General features: G+C 37.3%; 1 protein-coding gene across 2 annotated transcripts in view; it reads right to left on the reverse strand.

The window, feature by feature from the left end:
* Positions 1-281: 281 nt before the first annotated feature.
* The window catches only part of CDH7 (cadherin 7), a 115923-nt gene continuing 91796 nt past the window's right edge, over positions 282-24408 (reverse strand). For both annotated transcript variants that reach the window (XM_034996333.1, XM_034996334.1), the window contains one exon: positions 282-957. In XM_034996333.1, coding sequence (XP_034852224.1) covers positions 464-957 — 494 coding nt within the window. In that variant the 3' untranslated portion in view covers positions 282-463. The remainder of the gene's footprint in view (positions 958-24408) is intronic.

A 24408-nucleotide genomic window follows, 5' to 3' on the forward strand; every position in this document is an offset into this window, starting at 1 on the left:
GCTACCCAACAGCAATGAAATTCTGCTGGATTCTATAATCTGGCAAGCTAACCGCATCACTGTAAATTAAATTTGTCCCAAGTTTTGATATGCAAGAAGTTCCAGGACTTTTCAGTGACTCATCGTGTTCTGTTCTTCTCACTACAGTGCACACTTGGTTCACGGACAACACAGGGCACTACTTACTCATTGAGGTTAGGTGCTTTGCAGGTATCTGAGAGTTGCTATCTATTCACAAACCACTGAGCATTTCATTTTATCAAAAAGCCTTCAAATGCTCAGAGTCTGTGGTTAGATAAGTCTAATGAAGATATGCTTCACCAAGGTGAAAACCTAAACAGTTAAAAATGGAGAGATATTTACAACCATTTTCTCTAGTTAAGTTGAGTTCTCGTTTTCTGTATGGAGTGGGGTTTTTTGCTTTGACTTTTTCTTCAGTACGTTTCAAATTAAGGTTCCGGGGCTATGAGTACAAACTCTCCTGGCCAGTTCCATACATATCTGCAAGTCGTTTAAAGCGAGGCCCCCAGTCACTTAGGTAGTCATAATTCTGATCAGAGTTTGAGCTGATGGAATCTAAGGAGCTGAGTGATTCAGCCACTGAGCCATTTCCTTCAAATGCATATGTCTGCAAGGAATCATAGGGGGGGGCACAGGGATCCACATCAGCTTCTTTCAGTCTTTCCCAAATAAATTCCCGAAAAATGACATTATCTGGGATGCTTTTAAAAGTTGGTCGACTCAAGAACTGAATTTCTGGAGTCACATCCCTCCGAGTCTTGGTATCTCTGATGACGTTGAGATTTCTTAGTGCGGCCATGTCGAAAGCTTCTGTGTCTTCCTCTCCCCCACCTTCGTCATCATATCTCACGATATTTTCTCTGATATCTCTCTCCTCATCAAAAATGAGAGGTTCTTTTTTCCTTCTTCTCATGGTGATGATCAGGAGGATCAACACTAAAACAATGAGACAGGAAAGGGAAAGTTTCAGTAAATCACCAACTGCCCCTCATCATGGTGAAATTAGGCCAATGATCTTGACTTCTTTAAAGGGAAATGAATTGGCCACCCACTTGCATGGGAATTCACAGCAGTAGATGTGCTAAAATTGCTAAAATGCCTTTGAAATAGGACACTTTTATACATCAAGAAACCCTTTTCCACACCTGTTCAGAACTGATGTCTCCCTCTTTAAGGCAACCTCCAAAGTATTTGCTAGAGCATATTGAAGGGCCAGTTCAGGATAAATATAATAATTTCAAAGCTATGCAACACAAAGGTTTTTTTTTTAACTCCTTAATTGCTGGAAAGGCAAAGTGACATTTATAAATGTTTTAGGTCTAATTTAACAACTGCAATTTTAGAAGGAAATGGATTTTAGCATTTGGTCAGGTTCTTTGAAGAAATGCCTTGTACTTGTCTAAGAAACTCTGCTGTTAAAGAAAACCCAGTATGTCAGGCCATATATGAAGATTAAAAGCTTTTCTATAGTAAATTGAATCTCACTTTCAGGATGAAATACTGAACGTGGTCTTTACACATTCTATCTGGAGAGAGAGGTGGTGAGATTTTCAGCTTAGCCAAAGAGAGATTTATCAAAAATAATAAAGCACATGGTAGCACTAGAAAGCTAAAGGACACCAGATTCACTGGCTATTATTTGGGTTTAAACCACCTGAATACACTCTTTGTATTTTTAATAAGTATACATTACTAAGAAAGATTCTGCTTCACTCAGGCTATGGATGACTGTGATGCTAGCTGAATTGGGAACACATCAGATTTCATGGGTGCTTGAATTAAGTTTAAAAAAAAGTATTCTTGAATTTTGGAGTTCAAAATATATAAAGAATTATCTTTACTTACCTTTTTATTACATAAGCCAACTTTTTTTTCTTGAAGATCTAACAGGCCCAAAGGGACCATTACTCTCAGCCTGTTTTTTAAAAGACACTTGAAATATTTATATTTAAAATATAAGGTTTTAGTTTGGCATTAAACATACATTTGAAAATGAAGTATAAAGCCAAGAAGGACATCACTGTAATTCAGAAAAATTAAAAGCAATGACTAGATGAGACATCCTCTACCTCAAACTAAAAAAAAAAAAATCTAAGCACTTGATTAAATAATGCCTTTTCTATTGTAATGTTCTGGCATGGGCCTTGAAAACAAATATATAGCTTTGCTGTCAAAATGGCCTTGGATAAAAGTCCAACCTTTTCACATATTAGCTGTGTGATTTTGTGCAAGTAACTCAAACTAACAGAGCCTAGCCACATATGATAATTATAGACAAATGTTATGAGGGTAAATTAGAGAGATTGGGGAATAATGTAAGTAGAATTAGTAGAGTGGCAGGCACTTGTTTGTGTGCCAGAGAGAAATTATCATTGTTATCCTCTGGCTAACCAAGAATGTGAACTCAAAATTTCTCCTCAGACCCAAGCAAAACAATGAAATTAGGTAACAAAGTAGAAGGTGTAGCAAATATATGGCAAGGCATGTGCACTAAAGATTAAATGAGAGAAAAGGCAGTAAGGTGAAAAATGGAGATCTGCAAATAGGACTTATCATTTGGCCCTCAGGATAATTCTCTGGGGGTATGTGTCGTCTTGTTTGATGATGTTTTAAGCATGTGAAACAACCTGCCTATGGTCAATGAAATAAAATGCAATAGGTGGGAATGAAGAGTCCTCTACTTCCATCTGCCCCAGAGCCTTTGCACTTTCTAGAACACTATGAGCCTAGTGCTCCATAGAAGGTAACTGAGATACAAGCTAAGAGCTCAAGTGACAATTTGCTAGTTCAGAGAAAGACACACCAGTAAATTATAAGATATATGGATGAATAACATTTTAGATTAATGTATAAATAGAGCTTCTGAAACTTTTTATACGGTTCCCCCCAAAATAAAAGTAATTGCAACAGAAAGATAAAATACTATTTCCTGAGAAGTCAGGTAGAGAGAATGGAAAGGTGAGTATCAGAATCATGATGGTGGGGGCAGGAATATGAGAAATCTCTCACCCACATTGGAAGCAGAATTGAGGGGGAACAAATATCCAAACGAGTGCAAGAGGATACAAGAAATGAATGGGCATAAAAGTGAATGAGGCTATGAAGAGAGTAAGATATTATGTAATAATTAGATGCTCTTTTTTTTTTTTTTTTTTTGACACACAGAGAGAGACAGCGAGAGAGAGAACACAAGCGGGGGGAGTAGGAGAGGGAGAAGCAGGCTTCCCGCTGAGCAGGGAGCCCGATGTGGGGCTCGATCCCAGGACCCTGAGATCATGACCTGAGCCAAAGGCAGATGCTTAACCAACTGAGCCACCCAGGTGCCCCTAATTAGATGCTCTTTTAATTTAAATCTGTATTTAGGCAAAATATTTCAAAATTCCCAATTCTCTTTCCTTCATATAATCACAATGAATCTTGTCATATATATATATAAAATATATAATGATTTTTATAGGTTATATTTGTTTTATATGCTATTTTATTTTAACATATAAAACAAGTATTTCTTACATTCTATTGTAAACATATTTTCATGCTACTGATAAACTTACTTTTTAACACTCAAGTACAGTGCTCAGTAAAACTGAAACATGAAAGAACCCATAGGTGTGTCAGCCCTCAGGTTCAGTACCTATTAAGGATATTAATATCTTATAGAGTTTATTTCTCAATCTTGCCTGAAGCTGAGAAAAATGAAGTGTTTTTAACATTTCAATGACTTAGAATATTAATTTCTAACTACATGAGCACATATAAAAAATAAAATTTAACCTTTACATAGAACAAGTATTAAGTGCTCTACAGGGTCTATGGAGATAATCCCTGTATTAAAAAGAATATTTTCTGCTTAAGTAAGCACAAGATTATATAGTTTAAGAGGTTTTTCTCGTATGTCTTTTCTGTCATATGGACGATACTTCTGAGTGCAGACAGAAAAGATTTAGTCTAGACACATGGCACTTATAATGTGTTGGTTGTTCATGAATTTAGATACAGTTAACAAATGTGTGTTAACCATTTATTACAGGCATTCGGTATGATGATGTAATGTTGCACACAGAAGCAGGCACACTTCTCATGGAACTTATAATGAAATGGGCAGACTATTAAATAATGAGAACTAAATGTAAAGGTAGAACTGTGATAATTATTCCCAATCTTTTAAAGGTCTATAGTAGAACAAACAGATCCACACAAGGCAGATTCACTCATCCCTGAAGGCTGATGCTAGGATGGGGGTGGAGAAGTGATATGGAAGATTATACTTGGCACAAGCGAGCGGTTAGCAAGGGTTGGAGCTGACAAGGCTGGGGAGTAAAGAAAGCGGTGGGAGATAACCAATGTGGTTTAAGGACTGCATGATATATGATCATATATGTTTTAAAAAAAAAATCGTTCTGATTGGACTCAGGATGGGAAGAGAAGATGTTAAGAAAGCAATTAGAATACTACAGCAGCAAAAGCATACTGGGTTAACTTAAATTTCTATTTTAGAATTCAGTTCTTTAACCCAGTATCCCAGTTATGTAAGCAATAGGGCTGGTTATTGGCAAAATCATGAGAGAGGATCCCTGCAGCCAAGCAGCTCAAACGTGGTAGCTATATATTTACAAAGATAAATATAGTATAAATCATAATGCTTTCACTGAGAAAGTACAGACATACACAGGTGCAAAGAAGCATGCAGACCAGAAGAGCATCATTCCCCCAAATTAAAAGAAATAAAAGGGAAGATGAAGAAAAATAGTGTAAAACACGTAGCATACTATAAAGTAGTGGTCCCCTATATTCTCATCACTGTAGTCTGTGACAGATACATATCCATTTTTACTTAATCATCTTGAAAGTATTTCAGTCCCACCTAACACACTTCCTGGAGGTTAACCACAGTATTGGCCCATACAATGAAGAAGCCCCCTCTCCAATAAACTCCCATCATCAAGTGTCTTATTTTCTTAAAGACAGCAGACACTAAAAGTCATCCAGGTTTGCTCTAGAAGCTTCAACATCTCCTTGTCATCCTGGATCCCTTGCACTGGATTTTCTAAACTTGCAAATGTCTGAATTCTCAATATTCAATTTTGGTCCCCAGAACATTTGTACAGACGTGGTACAAACTGGTACCACTGCTAGATAAGCCTACTTATATTAAAGAAAAACTATTTCCCTTATTTCAGTCAATTCATTTAAAACCACTCAGTCATGTGAACTACCATCAAGCCAGTTCTTTTCCATCCTAAAACTCTATAAAATGTTCTTGCTTTAAATCAATTTGCAAGACTATTTACAAATTCATCACCTGTTAAATATCATTTTGTTAAGTTTAACCTATTGTTTTGAGACTCACCAAAAGTTAAAACCTAAATTTCTTTTAATTCAACATTTTTTTTTTTTTTACTGGGCATTGATTTTCTACAACTGTAATCCCTATAAGGTCAGTGATTTTATTCTCCACAGGTATATCTTGAGCACAAAAAGCAATACTTGATAATAAATATGCAGTGAAAAAATATTTGTTAAATAAACTATGGGTTGGAGATATGCAGATAACTCTTGCCATTGTGAAGGTCAATATTTTATATAAGGAAAAAGTATTACATAATGCAACAGATTATATAGCAATATAACACATGCTAGGTAAATATGTATGGGAAGGTATGTTTTGACCAGGATGCTCAGAGACAGTCTCACAAAAGAGATGACATGGAGGTAAGACTTGAAGGATAAGCTATTGTCACCTAGAAACACTATTTTCTCTATGGTCTCTATGAATAATCAGAATTTCTTATTAGTCAATAAAATGGTTTCTAAATCTTCACTATCCAACATGGTAGCTACTAACCACATGTGGCTATTGAGCATCTGAAATGTGGATATCCCTATTTGAAACATGAATCGAGATGTGCTTTTAGGGTAAAATAGACATGTGATGTTCAAGACAATTGTTAAACTATATTGATTACATGTTAAAATTATAAGTTTGTTAGTATTGCAATAAATGTTATTAGCATTTACTTCACTTGTTTCTTTTTAGTTTTGCTAATGAGACTACCTGAAATTTTAAAATTACATATGTAGTTCACACTTGTGAATCCTAATACATTTCTTTGGGCAAAATACTAGAAAAATCTTAATTGTGTATGATCTTAAGGTATACTACTCTAAAATTTTATTGCCAAATGGCATATTGAACAGTGAAACAACTATTATACTACAATTATTACTGTGTCTATTAGGTGTAACTGAAAAAGGACCTACTCTAAATGAAAAATCTGTTAGTACAATCTGTATCCAAGTTCAGCAATTATAAATGATTATCCACATCCATGTGCAAGTAGAACTTAGCCCTTCAATAAATTTGTTTTTTAAAATCTTCACTGTCTTTTGATCCTGTTGATTTGCATAAATATTACTAAAAACCTGTTACATTTTCTGCATTTGGCTGGTTTCTTTCACAAATTTTCTTTAATTTTGAACTTTGGTGGCTTCAGATCAGAAACAACCATGACAGAGAAACATCTCAACACCTTTCAGTGTCACTTCCAAATTCCCACCACTTTCTCCATGCCTGGAGCTACACCAGAGTTCCATACTCTCATCAAAAAACAGGTCACTAAGTGAGAATTTTCCAATCATTGATTTATCTTCAACTACACTCAATTTTACTGACTTTTCTTTTATAAAAGTAGCCTATTTCCACATTCTTATATCCTGATTGCCCTGAAGCCAGAGTTTTTCTGGATTATTCCCCCTGAGACTAAGGTTACCAATGGTCTTGTTGACATCTACCCAATCCAATGGGCACTAGTCAGCCCTTAGTTTACATGGCATGTCTATCATATTTGACACAGAACTTCAATCAGAAAACATGGGTGAGTTTTCCTGAATTAATAGAATATTATAGTAATTCTTACAATTAAAAAAAAAAGTTTCACTCTCTCCTTTCAAGTATGGTTTGGTGGCTGCTCTTCTCTAGGTAATACCTTGGGTAAATCTTCCTCAAATTCTGTACTTGGCTTCTTCCTTTTTCACCCAACACTCTTTCTACATGAGCTCAATGAAATCCAATAATTCAACTATTTTCTATATATGGCAATTGGTAAGGGCTCTGACATATAAATCTCCTATCTATCTCTTTGAATAAGTCAGAGCATATTCATAAATGACTAGTCATAATCTTTATTGATAATAAAAACATATGGACTGCTCAGAATATAGTAAATACTTATATATGGCAATTATAATTTTTAATTGCTACTATCACTTATTTTGCTATAACAACTTTCTGCTCAAATATCTCTTTCCAGATTTCAACCCATTAACTTCAATCTGTTTCATATCTTGTGTTCTTTTGTCAAAAGAATACCCAAACCAGAAACTTCCAGGTCATCATGGACTCGAACTTCACTTCCTCCTTGTATTTACCTCTTGCTCATCTCACTACCTTAATGAACCAATTATATAGTGTAACCCCTGGAGTATACCTCAAATCCCTTGCTTAAACCCACATTTACACTGACTCCCTGCCTCTATTTACTGAATATGTGGGCTTAGGATATTTTACTTTGCCCTGCCTCGGTTTCCTCCTCTCCAAAATGGAAATAATAGAACTTAACTCATAAAAACTATCTTATGGTAGCTTTATAAGGATTGAGTTTATATTTAGAAAGTTTAAAAATATATAGTAAGCACAATAATAGGTTATATATGATTAGCTTCTAAAATAAAATGTTAAGCAATATAGTTCCTATTCCTCTGGATTTTGCTAAAATTTGACTTATATAATAGGTACACAAAAAGAAAATATTTTACTTGATATGTGTGATTTTTGATAACTCCCTATTTAGTTATTTGATATCTATGCTATTCTATTTATTGGATGGTAAAATAATAGAATTATTCTGGAGAAGCTTAAAATATGTGGCAAAGACAGGAAAATGAACAGAATGTGATAAACACTATTTACAAATCCATCCCAAAATATTTTTTCCTCCTGCATTCCCTATATTAGGCCGCAAGAATACACTGGTTTAAAAAGAAAGATTAAGATCAGTACTCTCAAGGTGTTCTTAAATTTGAGCAAAGCGAATAAATATGTTTACAAATTGTGATAACTGACACAAAAGAAATAACGTTTCATGATAAAGAATTGTAGGTGTTGATGCAGCATGCCCTGGCATCCCTGGCCCATGCCTACTCCAGCTTCAACTCTCTGGCCAAGGTGTCCCAAGCATGGCATGCCCAGGGACCCCCCTCCCCGGGTCACACCCGGTCTAGATCTAGCTCCAGGCATCCCACTAAGGCAGCCCCAGCACAGTGTGCCCCAGGATCCCTAGTTTCCCAGACAAGCAAAACCTAAAGGAGTTCATCATCACTAAACCAGACTTCCAAGAAAAGTTAAAATGTGTTCTTTAAGTGGAAAAGGTCATAACTAAAAATAAAATACATGAAAGAAAAAAATCTCACTAATAAAGGCAAATATATAATAAAGGCAATGGATCAGCCACTTAAAAATCTCATATGAAAATTAAACCAAAAAGATGTAAAATATGACATCAGCAACATAAAATGTGTGTGGGGGTGGGGGAGTACAAATGTAGTGCTTTTAGAATGCACTGGAAATTAAGTGACTATCACCTTAAAACAGACTGCTGTATTTATAATGTTGGTATATGTGAACCTCACAGTAACCAAAACCAAACCTACAAAAGAACCCCAAAATCCCAAAACCTACAAAAAAATAAAGAAAACCATCAAACCACAAGAGATCAAGAGAAGAAACAGAGAAGAACTACAAAAACAATCAGAAAACAATAAAATAGCAATAAGCATATACCTATCAGTACATTTTTTTTTTTTTTTTTGAGAGAGAGCGAGCGAGCATGAGGGGGGTAGGGTCAGAGGGAGAAGCAGACTTCCCGCCGAGCAGGGAGCCTGATGTGGGACTTGATTTCAGGACTCCAGGATCATGACCTGAGCTGAAGGCAGTTGCTTAACCAACTGAGCCACCCAGGCGCCCCCTATCAGTACATTTTAAATGTAACTAGACTAAATGATCCAATCAAAAGGCATAGGGTGGCTGAATGGATAAAAACAAGATCTATTTATATGCTGCTTATAAAAGACTTACTTTAGATCTTAAAACACATGCAGATTGAAAGTGAAGGAATAGAAAAAGATATTTCATGCAAATGGAAATAAAGCTGGAGGAGCACTTAAAACAAAGACTGTGACTCCAAGAAGACAATATAACATTTGTAAATATGTAAAGCAAATTTTAGCAGACATAAAGGCAAAAATTGACAGTAATACAAAATAGTAAGGGGACTTTAACACCCTACCTGCATCAATGAATAGATCATCCAGACTGAAAATCAATAAGAAAAAATGGGCCTTAAACAACATATTAGACCAAATGGGCTTAACAGATATATAGAGAACATTTCATCTAAAAACTTCAGACTACACTTTTTTTTTGAAGTGCACATTGAACATTCTCCAGGATAGATCACATGTTAAACTGCAAAACAAGTTACAATAAATTCTAGAAGATTAAAATTATATCCAGCATCTTTTCTGACCACAATAGTGTGAAGCTAGAAATCAATCACAAGAAGATAACTAGAAAAAAACAAAACATGTGGAGACCTAAAACACATGCTACTAAACAATGTGTCAATAAAGAAATCAAGGTTGGAAATAAATGCCTTGAGACAAATGAAAATAAAAATGTAAACACAGCTTTTCAAAATCTATAGGATACAGCAAAAGCAGTTCTAAGAGGAAAGTTTATAGTGATACGGGCCTACCTCAAGTAAAATCCCAAATAAACCATCTAACTTTACACCTAAGAGTAAAAAATGAACAAATTCCAAATTTGGAAGAAGAAGGAAATGATAATCTGAGTGGAAATACATTAAATAGAGACTTTAAAAATAGAAAAGATCAATGCAGGGCGCCTGGGTGGCTCAGTTGGTTAAGCGACTGCCTTCGGCTCAGGTCATGATCCTGGAGTCCCGGGATGGAGTCCCACATTGGGCTCCCTGCTCAGCGGGGGGTCTGCTTCTCCCTCTGACCCTCTTCCCTCTCTTGCTATCTGTCTCTCATTCTCTCTCTCTCAAATAAATAAATAAAATCTTAAAAAAAAAAAAGATCAATGCACAACTAAGAGCTTTTTTTTTTTTTGAAAATATATTAAAAAAAAAAAAAACCAATAAGCCTCTAGGCAGAGTTTTCAAGAGAAAAACAGGACCCATATATAAAATCAGAAATAGAAGTTAAACTGATACCACAGAACTATAAAGGATCATAGCAGACTACTATAATTATATACCAACAAATAGGATAACCTAGAAGAAAATGATAAATTCCCAGAAACACAACCTTTCAAGATTGAATTATGAAGAAACAGAAAATCTGAATAGGCCAATTACAAATAATGATACTGAAGTAGTAATTAAAAAAACTCTCCAAAAAATGAAGAGGAAGGACTGCTTCCAAACTCCTTTTACAAGGCCAGCATTACCCTGATACCAAAACCAAAGACACTGAAAAAAAAAAAATTACCGGCCAATATCCTTGATGAAAATAGATGCAAAAATCCTCAACAAACTATTAGAAAACCAAATTCAGCATTACATTAAAAGAACTATACACCACGGGGCACCTGGGTGGCTCAGTCGGTTAAGCGTCTAACTCTTGATTTTGGCTTAGGTCATGATCTTGGTGTCCTGGGATCAAGTCCTGCAATGGGCTCCCTGCTCAGTGGGAGATCTGCTTATCTCCCTCTCCCTCTGCCCCTCCCCTGCTCACTCTCACTGACATAAATCTTAAAAAATATATAAAAGAATTATACCCCATGATTATGTGGAATTTATGCCAAGGATGTTTCAACATCTGCAAATCAATCAACCTTATATACTACATTAACAAAAATGAAGGCTAAAAATCATATGATCATCTCAACAGATGCAGAAAAAGCATCTGACATAATTCAACATCTGACATTTATCAACATGATAAAAATTCAACAATGTGAGTATAGAAGAACCACACCTCAACAGAAGAAAGGTCATATATGACAAACCCTCAGCTAACATCATACTCAAGGGTAAAAACTAAAAGCTTTTCCTCTATGATCAGGAAAAAGGCAAGAATGCCCACTCTTGTCACTTTTATTCAACATGGTACAGGAAGCCCTAGTTACAGCAATTAGGCAAGGAAAAAAAGGCATCTAAATTGGAAAAGAATTAAACTGTCACTATTTGCAAATGACATGATACTGTATACAGAAAACCCTAGAGTCCACCAAAACTACCAGAACTAATAAATGAATTCAGTAAAAGTCACAAAAATTAATATACAGAAATAGGTTGCATTTCTCTACACTATAACAAGCTATCAAGAAAGAGAAATTAAGAAAATCACATTTACAACTTCATCAAAAAAATTACTTAAGGGGGTGCCTGGGTGCCTCAGTCAGTTAAGTGTCTGCCTTTAGCTTGGGTCATGATCCAGGGTCCTGGGATCGAGCCCCACATCGGGCTCCCAGCTCAGCAGGGAGTCTGCTTCTTCCTCTCCCTCTACCCCTCCCCCTAGCTCGTTCTCGTTCTCTCTCTCTCAAAATAAATGGATAAAATCTTTGAAAAAAAATTACCTAGGAGTAAATTTAACCAAGGAAGTGAAAAACTTGTATTCTGAAAACTATGACACTGATGAAAGAAATTGAGGATGACTCAAATAAATGGACAGATAAACCATGCTCACGGATTGGAAGAAAATTATTTTAAAATGTCCATACTATCCAAAGCGAACTACAGATTCAATGTAATCTCTTCAAATTACCAATGTCATTTTCCAAAGAATCACAACAAAGAATCCTGAAATGTATCTGGAACCTCAAAAGACCCCAAATAGCCAAACCAATCCTGAGAGAGAACAAAGTTAGAGGTGTTATGATCCCTGATTTCAACCTACACTGCAAAGCTATAGTAATTGAAACAGTATGGTACCAGCACAAAAACAGACACATAAATCAATGGAATAGAAGAGAGAGGCCAGAAATAAATGCACACAATTATGGTCAATTAAACTATGACAAAGGAGGCATGCATATACAACAGGGAAAAGACTGTCTTTTCAGAAAATGGTGTTGGGAAAACCTGACCACTTTCTTACGCCATAAACAAAAATAAATTAAAATGGATTAAAAGACTTGAATGTAAGACCTGAAACCACAAATCTCCTAGAAGGAAACATAGTAAGCTCTTTGACGTTGGTCTTATAGCAGCATGTTTTTGGACCCACCTCCTTAGGCAAGGGCAACAAAAGCTAAAAAAACTTTTGTTGATGTATTGGGAATACATCAAAGTTTTTGCACAGTGAAAGACAACATCGATAAATGAAAGGGCAACCTATTGAATGGGAGAAGATATTTGCAAATCATATATTCGATAAGGGGTTAATATCCAAAATATACAAAGAACTTACGCACCTTAATATCAAAAACAACCAAGTAAACAACCCAATTAAAAATGGGTACAGAGCTTGAATAGTAATTTTTCTAAAGAAGACCTACAGATAGCCAACAGGAACACCAAAAGATGTTTAACATCACTAATCACCAGGGAAATGCCATTCAAAACCGTAAGATTACCTCACACCTGTCAGATTGACAACTGTCAAAAAGACAAAAAATAAGAAGTGTTGGCATAGATGTAGAGAAAACAAAACACTTGCACACTGTTGGTGGGAATGTAAATTGGTGTAGCCACTATGGAAAACAGTATGGAGTTCCCTCAAAGGTTAAAACTACCATAAGATCGAGTAATTACACTTCTGGGTATTTAGCCGAAGAAAACAAAAGCACCAACTCAAAGAGATATGTTTTGAAGAATTTCCATACTGTGTTCTCTCTCTCTCTCTCTCTCTCTCGCTCTCCATATATATACATGACTGTATTATGCTAAGCGAAATATCTCAGAGAAAGACAAATACTGAATGATTTCATTTATATGTGGAATCTAAAAAACAAATTGAAACAGAATCATAGGAAACAAACTGTGGGTTACCAAAGTAGGGAGTGACTGGGAGGTGGGCAAAATAGGTGAAGGAGACTAAGTTGTCCAATCCTCCAGTTATAAAATAAGACATGGGAATGTAATGTATAAGGAATATATTCAATAATTTTGTAACAATTTTGTATGGTGACATATGGTACCTAGATTTATCATGGAAATCATTTCATATAAAAATATCAAATCACTATAATGTACACCTGAAATTAATAGGATGTTGTATGTCAAATATACTTCAATTAAAAAGACAAAGAATCATGGTTGTGAACAGTGCTTAATTTAATCAGTAGGTAAGACTCCCCCCTGAGAAGGTAACACTGAAGCTGGTCATAAAGGATAGTGTGAGCCCAACAGGTGAAGGGATTCAGGAAAAATCTTTCAGTAACAGGGTGGCATGTTTGAAACTAATGGAGAGGCAGCTGTGTGGTTCTTCCTATAGGGTGAGTGAAGGATTGGACAGCCTGATACCTTCACAAGGTGAGCAGGTGTCAGAACATGTCTTGCTTTGTGGGCCATGAGAACCATTTGGATTTTATGTAAGTACATTTGCTGCTTCTGAAATGTCTCAAGCAAAGAAATAATTTATGCTTTAAAAACTGAAATGATAGGAAAAATACAGGGGTACTAGTGCAGTCTGGTGATCAAAGACAGATGTCATTGGAAGTGACATCTAAGCTGAGATCTAAAGGATGAGAGAATTCAACTTGTCATTTTTGTCTGGATCTATGTGCTGAAGAGTAAGAGATATATGCAGATCCTCAGTCACAGAAGGCCAGAATTTGAACTTGTACTTATGAACCTACTCTATTATTTATGGTCACAAAGAATAAATGAAGTTTTATATTTGATAAAATCCAAACATGTGAATGAGGTAAACCAGATATCAACTATAGTATTTTTAACTAAAATTTAAGCTGACTTTTAACAACAAATGCAGTATCCCTGAAATATCTACTGCAGTATTTTCTTTATCTTTGGATAGATTAGGAAAATCATATATTCAGATTTATTTTTTCTTGAGCCCTTATAGATCTCCAAGGCCATTAACCCAAAAACATAATTTAAGTATTTTAAGTGTGTGCCATATCCACCTTATAGAGAAAAAATTAAGAGACAGGATGGATTTCAGACAAAATGCCCTAAAATCATATAATCTTAGGAAAGTCTGGGTCTAATGGAGAGAGTACTTATGGGTAAGGACAAGAATAAAATCAGACCTTCTTTTCCACTAATGAATACATTCAAATCATTCATGGTCTTGTTCAGCATGCAGGTATGGCATGCCCTCTACATGTCATATCAGCATTTTATGGCTACATACATAATGATAAAATTATACTCAGCCCCTGACTCTAAAAGCAGGAGTCTACTGGAGCAGACAGACAGACAAACTAATGAAACAGGTGAGTCAGTCATGAAGGATGCTATGGTATACACAAGGTGCTATGGGGCACGCAGGAACAACACCCAACCTGGACTCTGAAGCAAAATAGGGGGAAAGGTGTTCGAGGCAGAAGGAGAAGTCATGTGAGAGCAGGTAAGACAAAGCTGGATGAGTCTGAGAAAGAGTAGCTCCACATTTTGGCTGAAGGTTGAAATGGTAGAGAGCAGTTAGGTCATAGAAAGTCTGTGATTTTCATCTGTAGACCATTGGAGCCATGGAAATCTTATTTTAAGCGGGTGTGTGTCACAGTCACGCTTGGTTTGCAAAAGCTTGGTCTGCCTGTGCTGCTGGTGGATTGGATCTGGTAGAGACAGGAAATTGCCTAATTCAGAAAGGCGGTGACAGACCTGGGGCAAAATCAGGTGCAACATGAAGGGAGAGCATGGCATAGATTCAAGAATCAACAAAGTAAAATTTCATATTTTGGGGGGACTAATTGGCTGTGGGAGATGGAAGAAAAGAGTAAAGTCTGATTGATTCCCTTCCAGAAACATGGAAATAGGGACTAAGTTAGGAGGAGAGGTAGGGATGTAGGAAAACTGTTCAGGATTTAATAATTCTATTCGAATTTCTAATGCCAGCAATCTGTTAGAATGATGAATATGCCCATCCCAGAGTTCTGCAAATCATCTGCACAAGAGAGATGCTGCTAGGGGCGCCTGGGTGGCTCAGTTGGTTAAGCAACTGCCTTTGGCTCAGGTCATGATCCTGGAGTCCCGGAATCGAGTCCCACATCAGGCTCCCTGCTTAGCAGGGAGTCTGCTTCTCCCTCTCCCGCTCCCCCGTCTTGTGCTCTCTCTCTCTCAAATAAATAAATAAAATCTTAAAAAAAAAAAGAGAGAGATGCTGCTTTCTATGTCTCATCTCGAGACAAGGAAACATTTCATTACAACCAAAACTCAGCTTCCCCTTGCCCCGCAAAAAGTATCACAGAGTTCCTCACCATTAAATGTGCCAGTTAGAATTATTTGAGTATCAAGACAGACATAAAACTGACCTAAGTACAATGAATATTGTGTGTACAAAGACAACTGGTATACTATATATTTTGGTTGTAATGAAGTGTAATCTCAAATTTATCATATACAATTCTTGATGTGTTCTCTCAAGGTTGGAAGTAATTGGAGGATACTGTAAATTAGACAGTCAGAGTTAACCAAAGAAGTGATGAAGCTGCTTTGTAAAGCAGATCAAAGATTCTGCTGGTTCTAATTTGGCAGTACCTGGGCTGCAATACCCACAGATTGACAGGCATTCCCCAGAGACGCGGAAGCCTCTCCTATTGGAAAACACTTAGGGAAAAATACCTTAAAAAGGACATCCAGAAGGCAGTCCCAACTGTGTTTGGGTCCTGGCTGTGACACCTTATAACTTTGTGCATGTCTCCTCTAATTTACAGTTTTCTCATATAAAAAGTGGACATAATACTATTTACTAATACCTGTCTAGGAAATGTGTGGTGAGAATTAAATTAGACCATGCTCATAAAGCACTTAGCTAATGTCTAGCACTTAGTATGAGCTTATTAAATGTAATTAATTTTTTCCTATGCTTACACTTGTTTGAAAGACAAACACATGTGCCACCATAAATTAGCCACTTCTGTCCTTTATTATCACTAGGACTATCATTATAGATTATGATGGGGATCAATCTTTTGCATAGTGCTATCATACTGTTCTCCACTATCTAATATATATATATTTTACTTAGGTAATACTATCACTTACAAAACTAGGAACATATTTTCCTGTTGAACAAAATCATGAGTGGTCACAGTGAGAGGAGCAAATATGATACAGCACTCTGTAGACCAGGAAAGAAAAGTGAAAAGATGCATGACAGCTGGATGTCAAGCTGGCAATCCTGGACACACTGAAAGAACTTGAATTCTATGTAGTAAATAGTGGTTTCCACAACTGATTTATTAAACCTGGAGCTGGGCCAGTCTAACTAATCCCAGTTGTGGTTAAAGATCAAGGAGCTAGAGGGAATATTATAAGACTTCAATTACTTGGATCTAAAGGTCCAAATATGGAAAAACAAAACTTAATATAGTAAATGCAGTGACAATTTTAGTGTGCAGGAAAACGCAGCAGTCTAACGAATAACTGTGCAGACTAACCCAGAAAATAGCTATAATATTCTCAGGATAAATGTGCAATATTTAATATTGAAACATATTTTAAAACAACTGAAATTCTTTCTGCTCATTTCTCAAAATCCACTGAAGTAATAATTTAGTGTCAGTCATTCATAATTTTTTAAAGACTTTATTTATTTGAGAGAGTGAGAGCAAACAACTGGGGGGAAGGACAAAAGGAGAGGGAGAAACAGACTCCCTGCTGAGCGGGGAGCCGGCTACAACGGGACTTGGTCCAGGACCCAGATATCATGACCTGAGCTGAAGGCAGGTACTTACCCAACTGAGCCACTCAGGTGCCCCAAATTTGTTTTTTTCTGAAATGCGTTCAGCTTGGTTGAAAAATAACCATATAGGTCTAGTCTGAGGAACTCAGCTAGATAACTATCAAACCATTCTGAACACCTACGAACGAACTCAACAGGAGAGCAAAGAAAAGAATAGCAGCAACTCTCTGAACAGAAAAGCGACCACTTTCTGGAAGGTAGGACGTGCGGAGAAGTGAATCCGAGTCGATATTCTGGAGGATAGATGGTGGGGGAGGGAGCCTCCATCAGCCACTACCGGCAAGTGACAGAGCAGCGGAGCACAAAATCGGAACTTTTAGAAATCGCTTCTGCTGAGGGATGTCACTCCAGTGGCTAAGCAGGGGTGGAACCCTCGCGGGACAGTGTGGTCTCAGGACCCTCGGGGTCACAGAAAGACCGGGGGTGCCTGAGTGCGGCAGAGCTCCCAGGGATCGGAGCGGGGAAGCCGGCTGCAGAGACAGACCCGAGGAGTGGGCTCTCAGCTCTGGGTTGCCATAAACTGTGATCCGCGGCACAGTCGGGCCACTGCTCTTCCAGCAGGGACCCCACAAGCGGCAGATCCGGAGAGACTCACCTTCCTCCCCCGGGAGGAGCCGCGCGGGAGTGCACCGCGGGGATCTGCTGGGTTTGGAGACTCCACCCGGGGTCAGGGGCCAGAGATAGAAACGCTCGGTCACAGGCCGGGTGCGCACAGAGTACGGCCGGAGACTGAGGAGACAGGAGTGATTTACTGCATTTCTGTGGGGGCGCACTGAGGGGAGGGCCCAAGTTCTCGGCTCCTCGGGGGCAGAGATGGGGAGGCCGCCATTTTCACTCTCATCCTCCAAAGCCGAAGGGAAAGCTCGCAGGGAACAAAAGCTCCCGAGAGCAAACCGAGCAGATTACTTAGCGCGGCCCCCAGCACGGGCGGTACAATTCTGCCTCAGTGAAGACTTTTGAGAATCACGGCAACAGGCCCCTCCCCAGAAGATCAGCGAGAACAGCCAGCCAAGACCAAGTTTACCGATCAATGAGAACGGCAGAACGCTAGCACTAGGGGAATACTGCACATAGAATTCATGGCTTTTTTCCCCATGATTCTTTAGTCTTTCAAAGTTAATTTTTTTAATTTTCTTTTTCTTTTTCTGTTTTTTTGAATTTTTACTTTTTCCTTTTTCAACCAACATCTTATCAATCCCTTTTTTTAAAATCTTTTTTATTTTTAAATTTTAGAGTCATATTCTATCCCTTCATTGTAGTTAATCTTATTTTTTGTATATATATAAGTTGTTCTCTCTTTAAAATTTTTGTATATGTTTCTTCTAGCAGACCAAAATATACCCTAAGTCTCTAGTGTATGGCTTTGTTCTAGTCTCCTGCCTGCTCACATTTTCTCCCTTTTTTTAAAATTTCTCTTCTTTATTTTTTCAACCAACTTCTTATCAATTCCTTTTATAAAATCTTATATAATTTTTGTCTTTAAGTCATTTTCCATCCCTTCATCATACTTACCCTTATTTTGTACATATATGTTTTTCTTTCTTTAAAATTTTGGGAGGCAATTTCTTCTAACAGACCAAAATATGCCCAAAATCAGTGTGGCACTGATCTATTCACCAGCCTGATCATATTTGAACATATTCTTTTTTTTCCCTTTTTCTTTTTTCTTTCTTTCCCTTTCTTTTCCCCTGGTTTCAGGTCTCTTCTGATTTGTTTAGTGTATATTTTTCTGGGGTCATTGTTACCTTGTTAGCATTTTGTTCTCTCATTCATCTATTCTCTTCTGGACAAAATGACAAGATGGAAAAAATCACCTCAAAAAAAAGAACAAGAGGCAGTACTGACTGCCAGGGACCTACTCAATACGGACATTAGTAACATGTCAGAACGAGAGAGTTCAGAGTGACGATTATAAAGATACTAGCTGGGCTTGAAAAAAGCATGGAAGATACTAGAGAAACACTTTGAGAAAAAAAAAGAACTAAAATCTAACCAAGTCAAAATCAAAAAGGCTATTAATGAGGTGCAATAAAAAATGGAGGCTCTAACTGCTAGGATAAATGAGGCAGAAGAGAGAAGTAGTGATATAGAAGACCAAATGATGGAGAATAAAGAAGCTGAGAAAAAGAGAGAGAAAGAACCACTGCATCACAAGGGCAGAATTCGAGAGCTAAGTGATACCATAAGATGAAACAATATTAGAATAATTGAGATCCCAGAAGAAGAAAGAGAGAGGCAGAAGGTATATTGGAGCAAATTATAGCAGAGAACTTGCCTAATTTGGGGAAGGAAACAGGCATTAAAATCCAGGAGGCACAGAGAACCCCTCTCAAAATCAATAAAAATAAGTCAACACCCCGATATCTAATAGTAAAACTTAAAAGTCTCAGAGACAAAGAGAAAATCCTGAAAGCAGCTCAGGACAAGAGGTCTGTAACCCACAATGTTAGAAACATTAGATTGGCAGCAGCCCTATCCACAGAGACCTGGCAGGCCAGAAAGGACTGGTATGATATATTCAGAGTACTGAATGAGAAAAATATGCAGCCAAGAATACTATATCCAGCTAGACTGTCATTGAAAATAGAAGGCGAAATAAAAAGCTTCCAGGACAAACAAAAACTAAAGGAATTTGCAAACACGAAACCAGCCCTACAAGAAATATTGAAAGGGGTCCTCTAAGCAAAGAGAGAGCCTAAAAGTAACATAGACCAGAAAGGAACACAGACAATATACAGTAACAGTCACCTTACAGGCAATACAGTGGCACTAAATTCATATCTTTCAATAGTTATCCTGAATGTAAATGGGCTAAATGCCCCAATCAAAAGACACAAGGTATCAGATTGGATAAAAAAACAAGACCCATCAATATGCTGTCTGCAAGAGACTCATTTTAGACCCAAAGACACCTCCAGATTGTCAGTGAGGGGATGGAAAACCATTTACCATGCTAATGGACACCAAAAGAAAGCTGGGGTAGCAATCCTTATATCAGACAAATTAGATTTTAAACCAAAGACTATACTAAGAGATGAGGAAGGGCACTATATCATACTTAAAGGGTCTATCCAACAAGAAGATCTAACAATTGTAAATATCTATGCCCCTAACATGGGAGCAGCCAATTATATAAGCCAGTTAATAACAAAATCAAAGAAATACATTGACAAAAATACAATAATAGTAGGGGACTTTAATACCCCGTTCATTGAAATGGACAGATCATCTAAGCAAAAGATCAACAAGGAAATAAAGACTTTATTTTTTTTTTATTATGTTAGGTTAATCACCATACATTACATCATTAGTTTTTGATGTAGTGTGGAAAAAAAGACTTTAAATGACACACTATACCAAATGGACTTCACAGATATATTCAGAACATTCCATCCCAAAGCAACAGAATACACATTCTTCTCTAGTGCCCATGGAACATTCTCCAGAATAGATCACATCCTAGGTCACAAATCAGGTCTCAACTGGTACCAAATGATTGGGATCATTCCCTGCATATTTTTGGACCGATATGCTTTGAAACTAGAACTCAATCCTAAGAGGAAAGTCGGAAAGAACTCAAATACATGGAGGCTAAAGAGCATCCTACTAAAGAATGAATGGGTCAACCAGGAAATTAAAGAAGAATTAAAAAAATTCATGGAAACAAATGAAAATGAAAACACAACTGTTCAAAATCTTTGGGATGCAAAAAACGCAGTCCTAAGAGGAAAGTATATAGCAATACAAGCCTTTCTCAAGAAACGAGAATGGTCTCAAATACACAACCTAAACCTATACCTAAAGGAGCTGGAGAAAGAACAACAAATAAAGCCTAAACCCAGCAGGAGAAGAGAAATAGTAAAGATCAGAGGAGAAATCAATGAAATAGAAACCAAAAGAACAGTAGAACAGATCAATGAAACTAGGAGATAGTTCTTTGAAAGAATTAATAAGATTGATATACCCCTGGCCAGACTTATCAAAAAGAAAAGAGAAATGGCCCAAATAAATAAAATCATGAATGAAAGAGGAGAGATCACAACCAATACCAAAGAAATACAAACAATTATAAGAACATATTATGAGCAACTATATGCCAGCAAATTAGATAATCTGGAAGAAATGCATGCATTCCTAGAGATGTATAAACTACCAAAAGTGAACCAGGGAAAAAAGAGAAAAACTGAACAGACCTATAACCACTAAGGAAATTGAAGCAGTCATCAAAAATCTCCCAACAAACAAGAGCCCAGGGCCAGATGGTTTCCAAGGGGAATTCTACCAAACATTTAAAGAAGAATTAATTCCTATTCTTCTGAAACTGTTCCAAAAAATAGAAATGGAAGGAAATCTTCCAAACTCATTTTATGAGGCCATCATTACCTTGATCCCAAAACCAGACAAAGACCCCATCAAAAAGAATTACAGACCAATATCCCTGATGAACATGGATGCAAAAAATATCACCAAAATACTAGCCAATAGGATCCAACAGTACATTAGATGGATTATTCACCACGACCCAGTGGGATTTATTCCTGGGCTGCAAGGTTGGTTCAACATGTGCAAATCGATCATAAAAGAAAGAACGAGAACTATATCATCCTGTCAATAGATGCAGAAAAAGCATTTGACAAAGTACAGCATCCTTTCTTGATTAAAACTCTTCAGAGTGTAGGGATAGAGGGTACATACCTCAATATCATAAAAGCCATCTATGCAAAGCCCACAGCGAATATCATTCTCAATGGGGAAAAACTGAGAGCTTTCTCCCTGAGGTCAGGAACACAGCAGAGATATCCACTATCACCACTGCTATTCAGCATAGTACTAGAAGTCTTAGCCACAGCAATCAGACAACAAAAGAAATGAAAGGCATCCTAATAGGCAAAGAAGTCAAACTCTCACTCTTTGCAGATGATATGATACTTTATGTGGAAAACCCAAAAGACTCCACCCCAAAACTGCAAGAACTCATACAGGAATTCAGTAAAGTGGCAGGATATAAAATCAATGCACAGAAATCAGTGGCATTTCTAAACACCAACAAGACAGAAGAAAGAGAAATGAAGGAGTTGATCCCATTTACAATTGCACTCAAAACCATAAGATACCTAGGAATAAATCTAACCAAAGAGGCAAAGAATCTGTACTCAGAAAACTATAAAATACTCATGAAAGAAATTGAGGAAGACACAAAGAAATGGAAAAACGTTCCATGCTCATGGATTGGAAGAACAAATATTGTGAAGATGTCAATGCTACCTAGAGCAATCTACACATTCAATGCAATCCCTATCAAAATACCATCCACTTTTTTCAAAGAAAGGGAACAAATAATCCTAAAATTTGTATGGAACCAGAAAAGAGTCCGAATAGCCAGAGGAATATTGAAAAAGAAAAGCAAAGCTGGTGGCATCACAATTCTGGACTTCAAGCTCTATTACGAAGCTGTCATCATCAAGACAGTATGTACTGGCACAAAAACAGACACATAGATCAATGGAACAGAATAGAGAGCCCAGAAATGGACCCTCAACTCTATGGTCAACTCATCTTCAACAACGCAGGAAAGAATGTCCAATGGAGAAAAAACAGTCTCTTCAACAAATGGTGTTGGGAAAATTGGACAGCCACATGCAGAAGAATGAAACTGGACCATTTCCTTACACCACACACAAAAATAGACTCAAAATGGTTGAAAGACCTAAATGTGAGACAGGAATCCATCAAAATCCTAGAGAACACAGGCAGCGGCCTCTTCGACCGCAGCTGAAGCAACTTCTTCCTAGAAACATCGCCAAAGGCAAGGGAAGCAAGGGCAAAAATGAACTACTGGGACTTCATCAAGATAAAAAGCTTTTGCACAGCAAGGGAAACAGTCAACAAATCCAAAAGACAACTGACAGAATGGGAGAAGATATTTGCAAATGACATAGCAGATAAAGGGCTAGTATCCAAAATCTATAAAGAACTTATGAAACTCAACACCCAAAGAACAAATGATCCAATCAAGAAATAGGAAGAAGACATGAACAGACATTTTTCCAAAGAAGACATCCAAATGGCCAACAGACACATGAAAAAGTACTCAACATCGCTCAGCATCAGGGAAATCCAAATCAAAACCTCAATGAGATACCACCTCACACCAGTCAGAATGGCTAAAATTAACAAGTCAGGAAAACGACAGATGTTGGCGAGGATGCGGAGAAAGGGGAACCCTCCTATACTGTTGGTGGGAATGCAAGCTGGTGCAACCACTCTGGAAAACAGTATGGAGGTTCCTCAAAAAGTTGAAAATAGTGCTTCTGTATGACCCAGCAATTGCACTATTCAATATTTAGCCCAAAGATACAAATGTAGTGATTTGACGGGGTATGTGTACCCCAGTGTTTATAGCAGCAATGTCCACAATAGCCAAACTATGGAAAGAGCCAAGATGTCCATTAACAGATGAATGGATAAAGAAGATGCCGTATATATATACAATGGAATATTATGCAGCCATCAAAAAAAAGAAACAACGAAATCTTGCCATTTTCAATGACATGGATGGAACTAGAGGGTATTATAGCTACGTGAAATAAGTCAATCAGAGAAAGACATGTATCATATGATCTCACTGATATGAGGAATTCTTAATCTCAGGAAACAAACTGAAGTTTGCTGGGGTGGTGGGTGATGGGAGGGATGGGGTGGCTGGGTGATAGACATTGGGGAGGGTATGTGCTATGGTGAGTGCTGTGAGTTGTGTAAGACTGATGAATCACAGACCTGTACCCCTGAAACAATTAATACATTATATGTTTAAAAAAAAAAAGAAGAAGAAGATAGTAGGAAGGGAAAAATGAAGGGGGGAGAAATCGGAGGGGGAGACAAACCATGAGAGACTGTGGACTCTGAGAAACAAACTGAGGGTTCTAGAGGGGAGGGGGTGAGGGGATGGGTTAGCCTGGTGATTGGTATTAAAGAGGGCATGTATTAAAAAAATATATGCCCACAATTATGAACTTAACCATGATAAAAATGCATAAGAAAATTGGTGTTGGGGTAGGGCTCAGTCATGTGGCTCAGTCTGTTAAGCCTCTGACTCTTGATTTTGGCTCAGGTCATGATCTCAGAGTCATGAGGTGGAGCCCCATGTTGGGCTCCATGCTGAGCATGAGCATCTCCCTCTGCCCTTCCCCTTGCTTGCATGCTCTCTCTCTCTCAATAAATAAATAAAATCTTAAAAATTGGTGTGGCAAAAATATTTAGTCAAACATTAGAATACTAAAGTATTTTGCCATATACTGATGAAATGGTTCTACTTGCAAAATAATCACTTCTGATTGATAACTTTATCATGAACTTTGAATATGACCATAATCATTCCCATTCGAGGTATATTCAATGTAAGTAAAGGAAGCTTCAGGCTCTAATTTTTGGGTC

This window comes from Mirounga leonina, unplaced genomic scaffold (genome assembly GCF_011800145.1).
Source record: "Mirounga leonina isolate KUSES-001 unplaced genomic scaffold, KU_Mleo_1.0 Mir_93, whole genome shotgun sequence".
NCBI lineage: Eukaryota > Metazoa > Chordata > Mammalia > Carnivora > Phocidae > Mirounga > Mirounga leonina.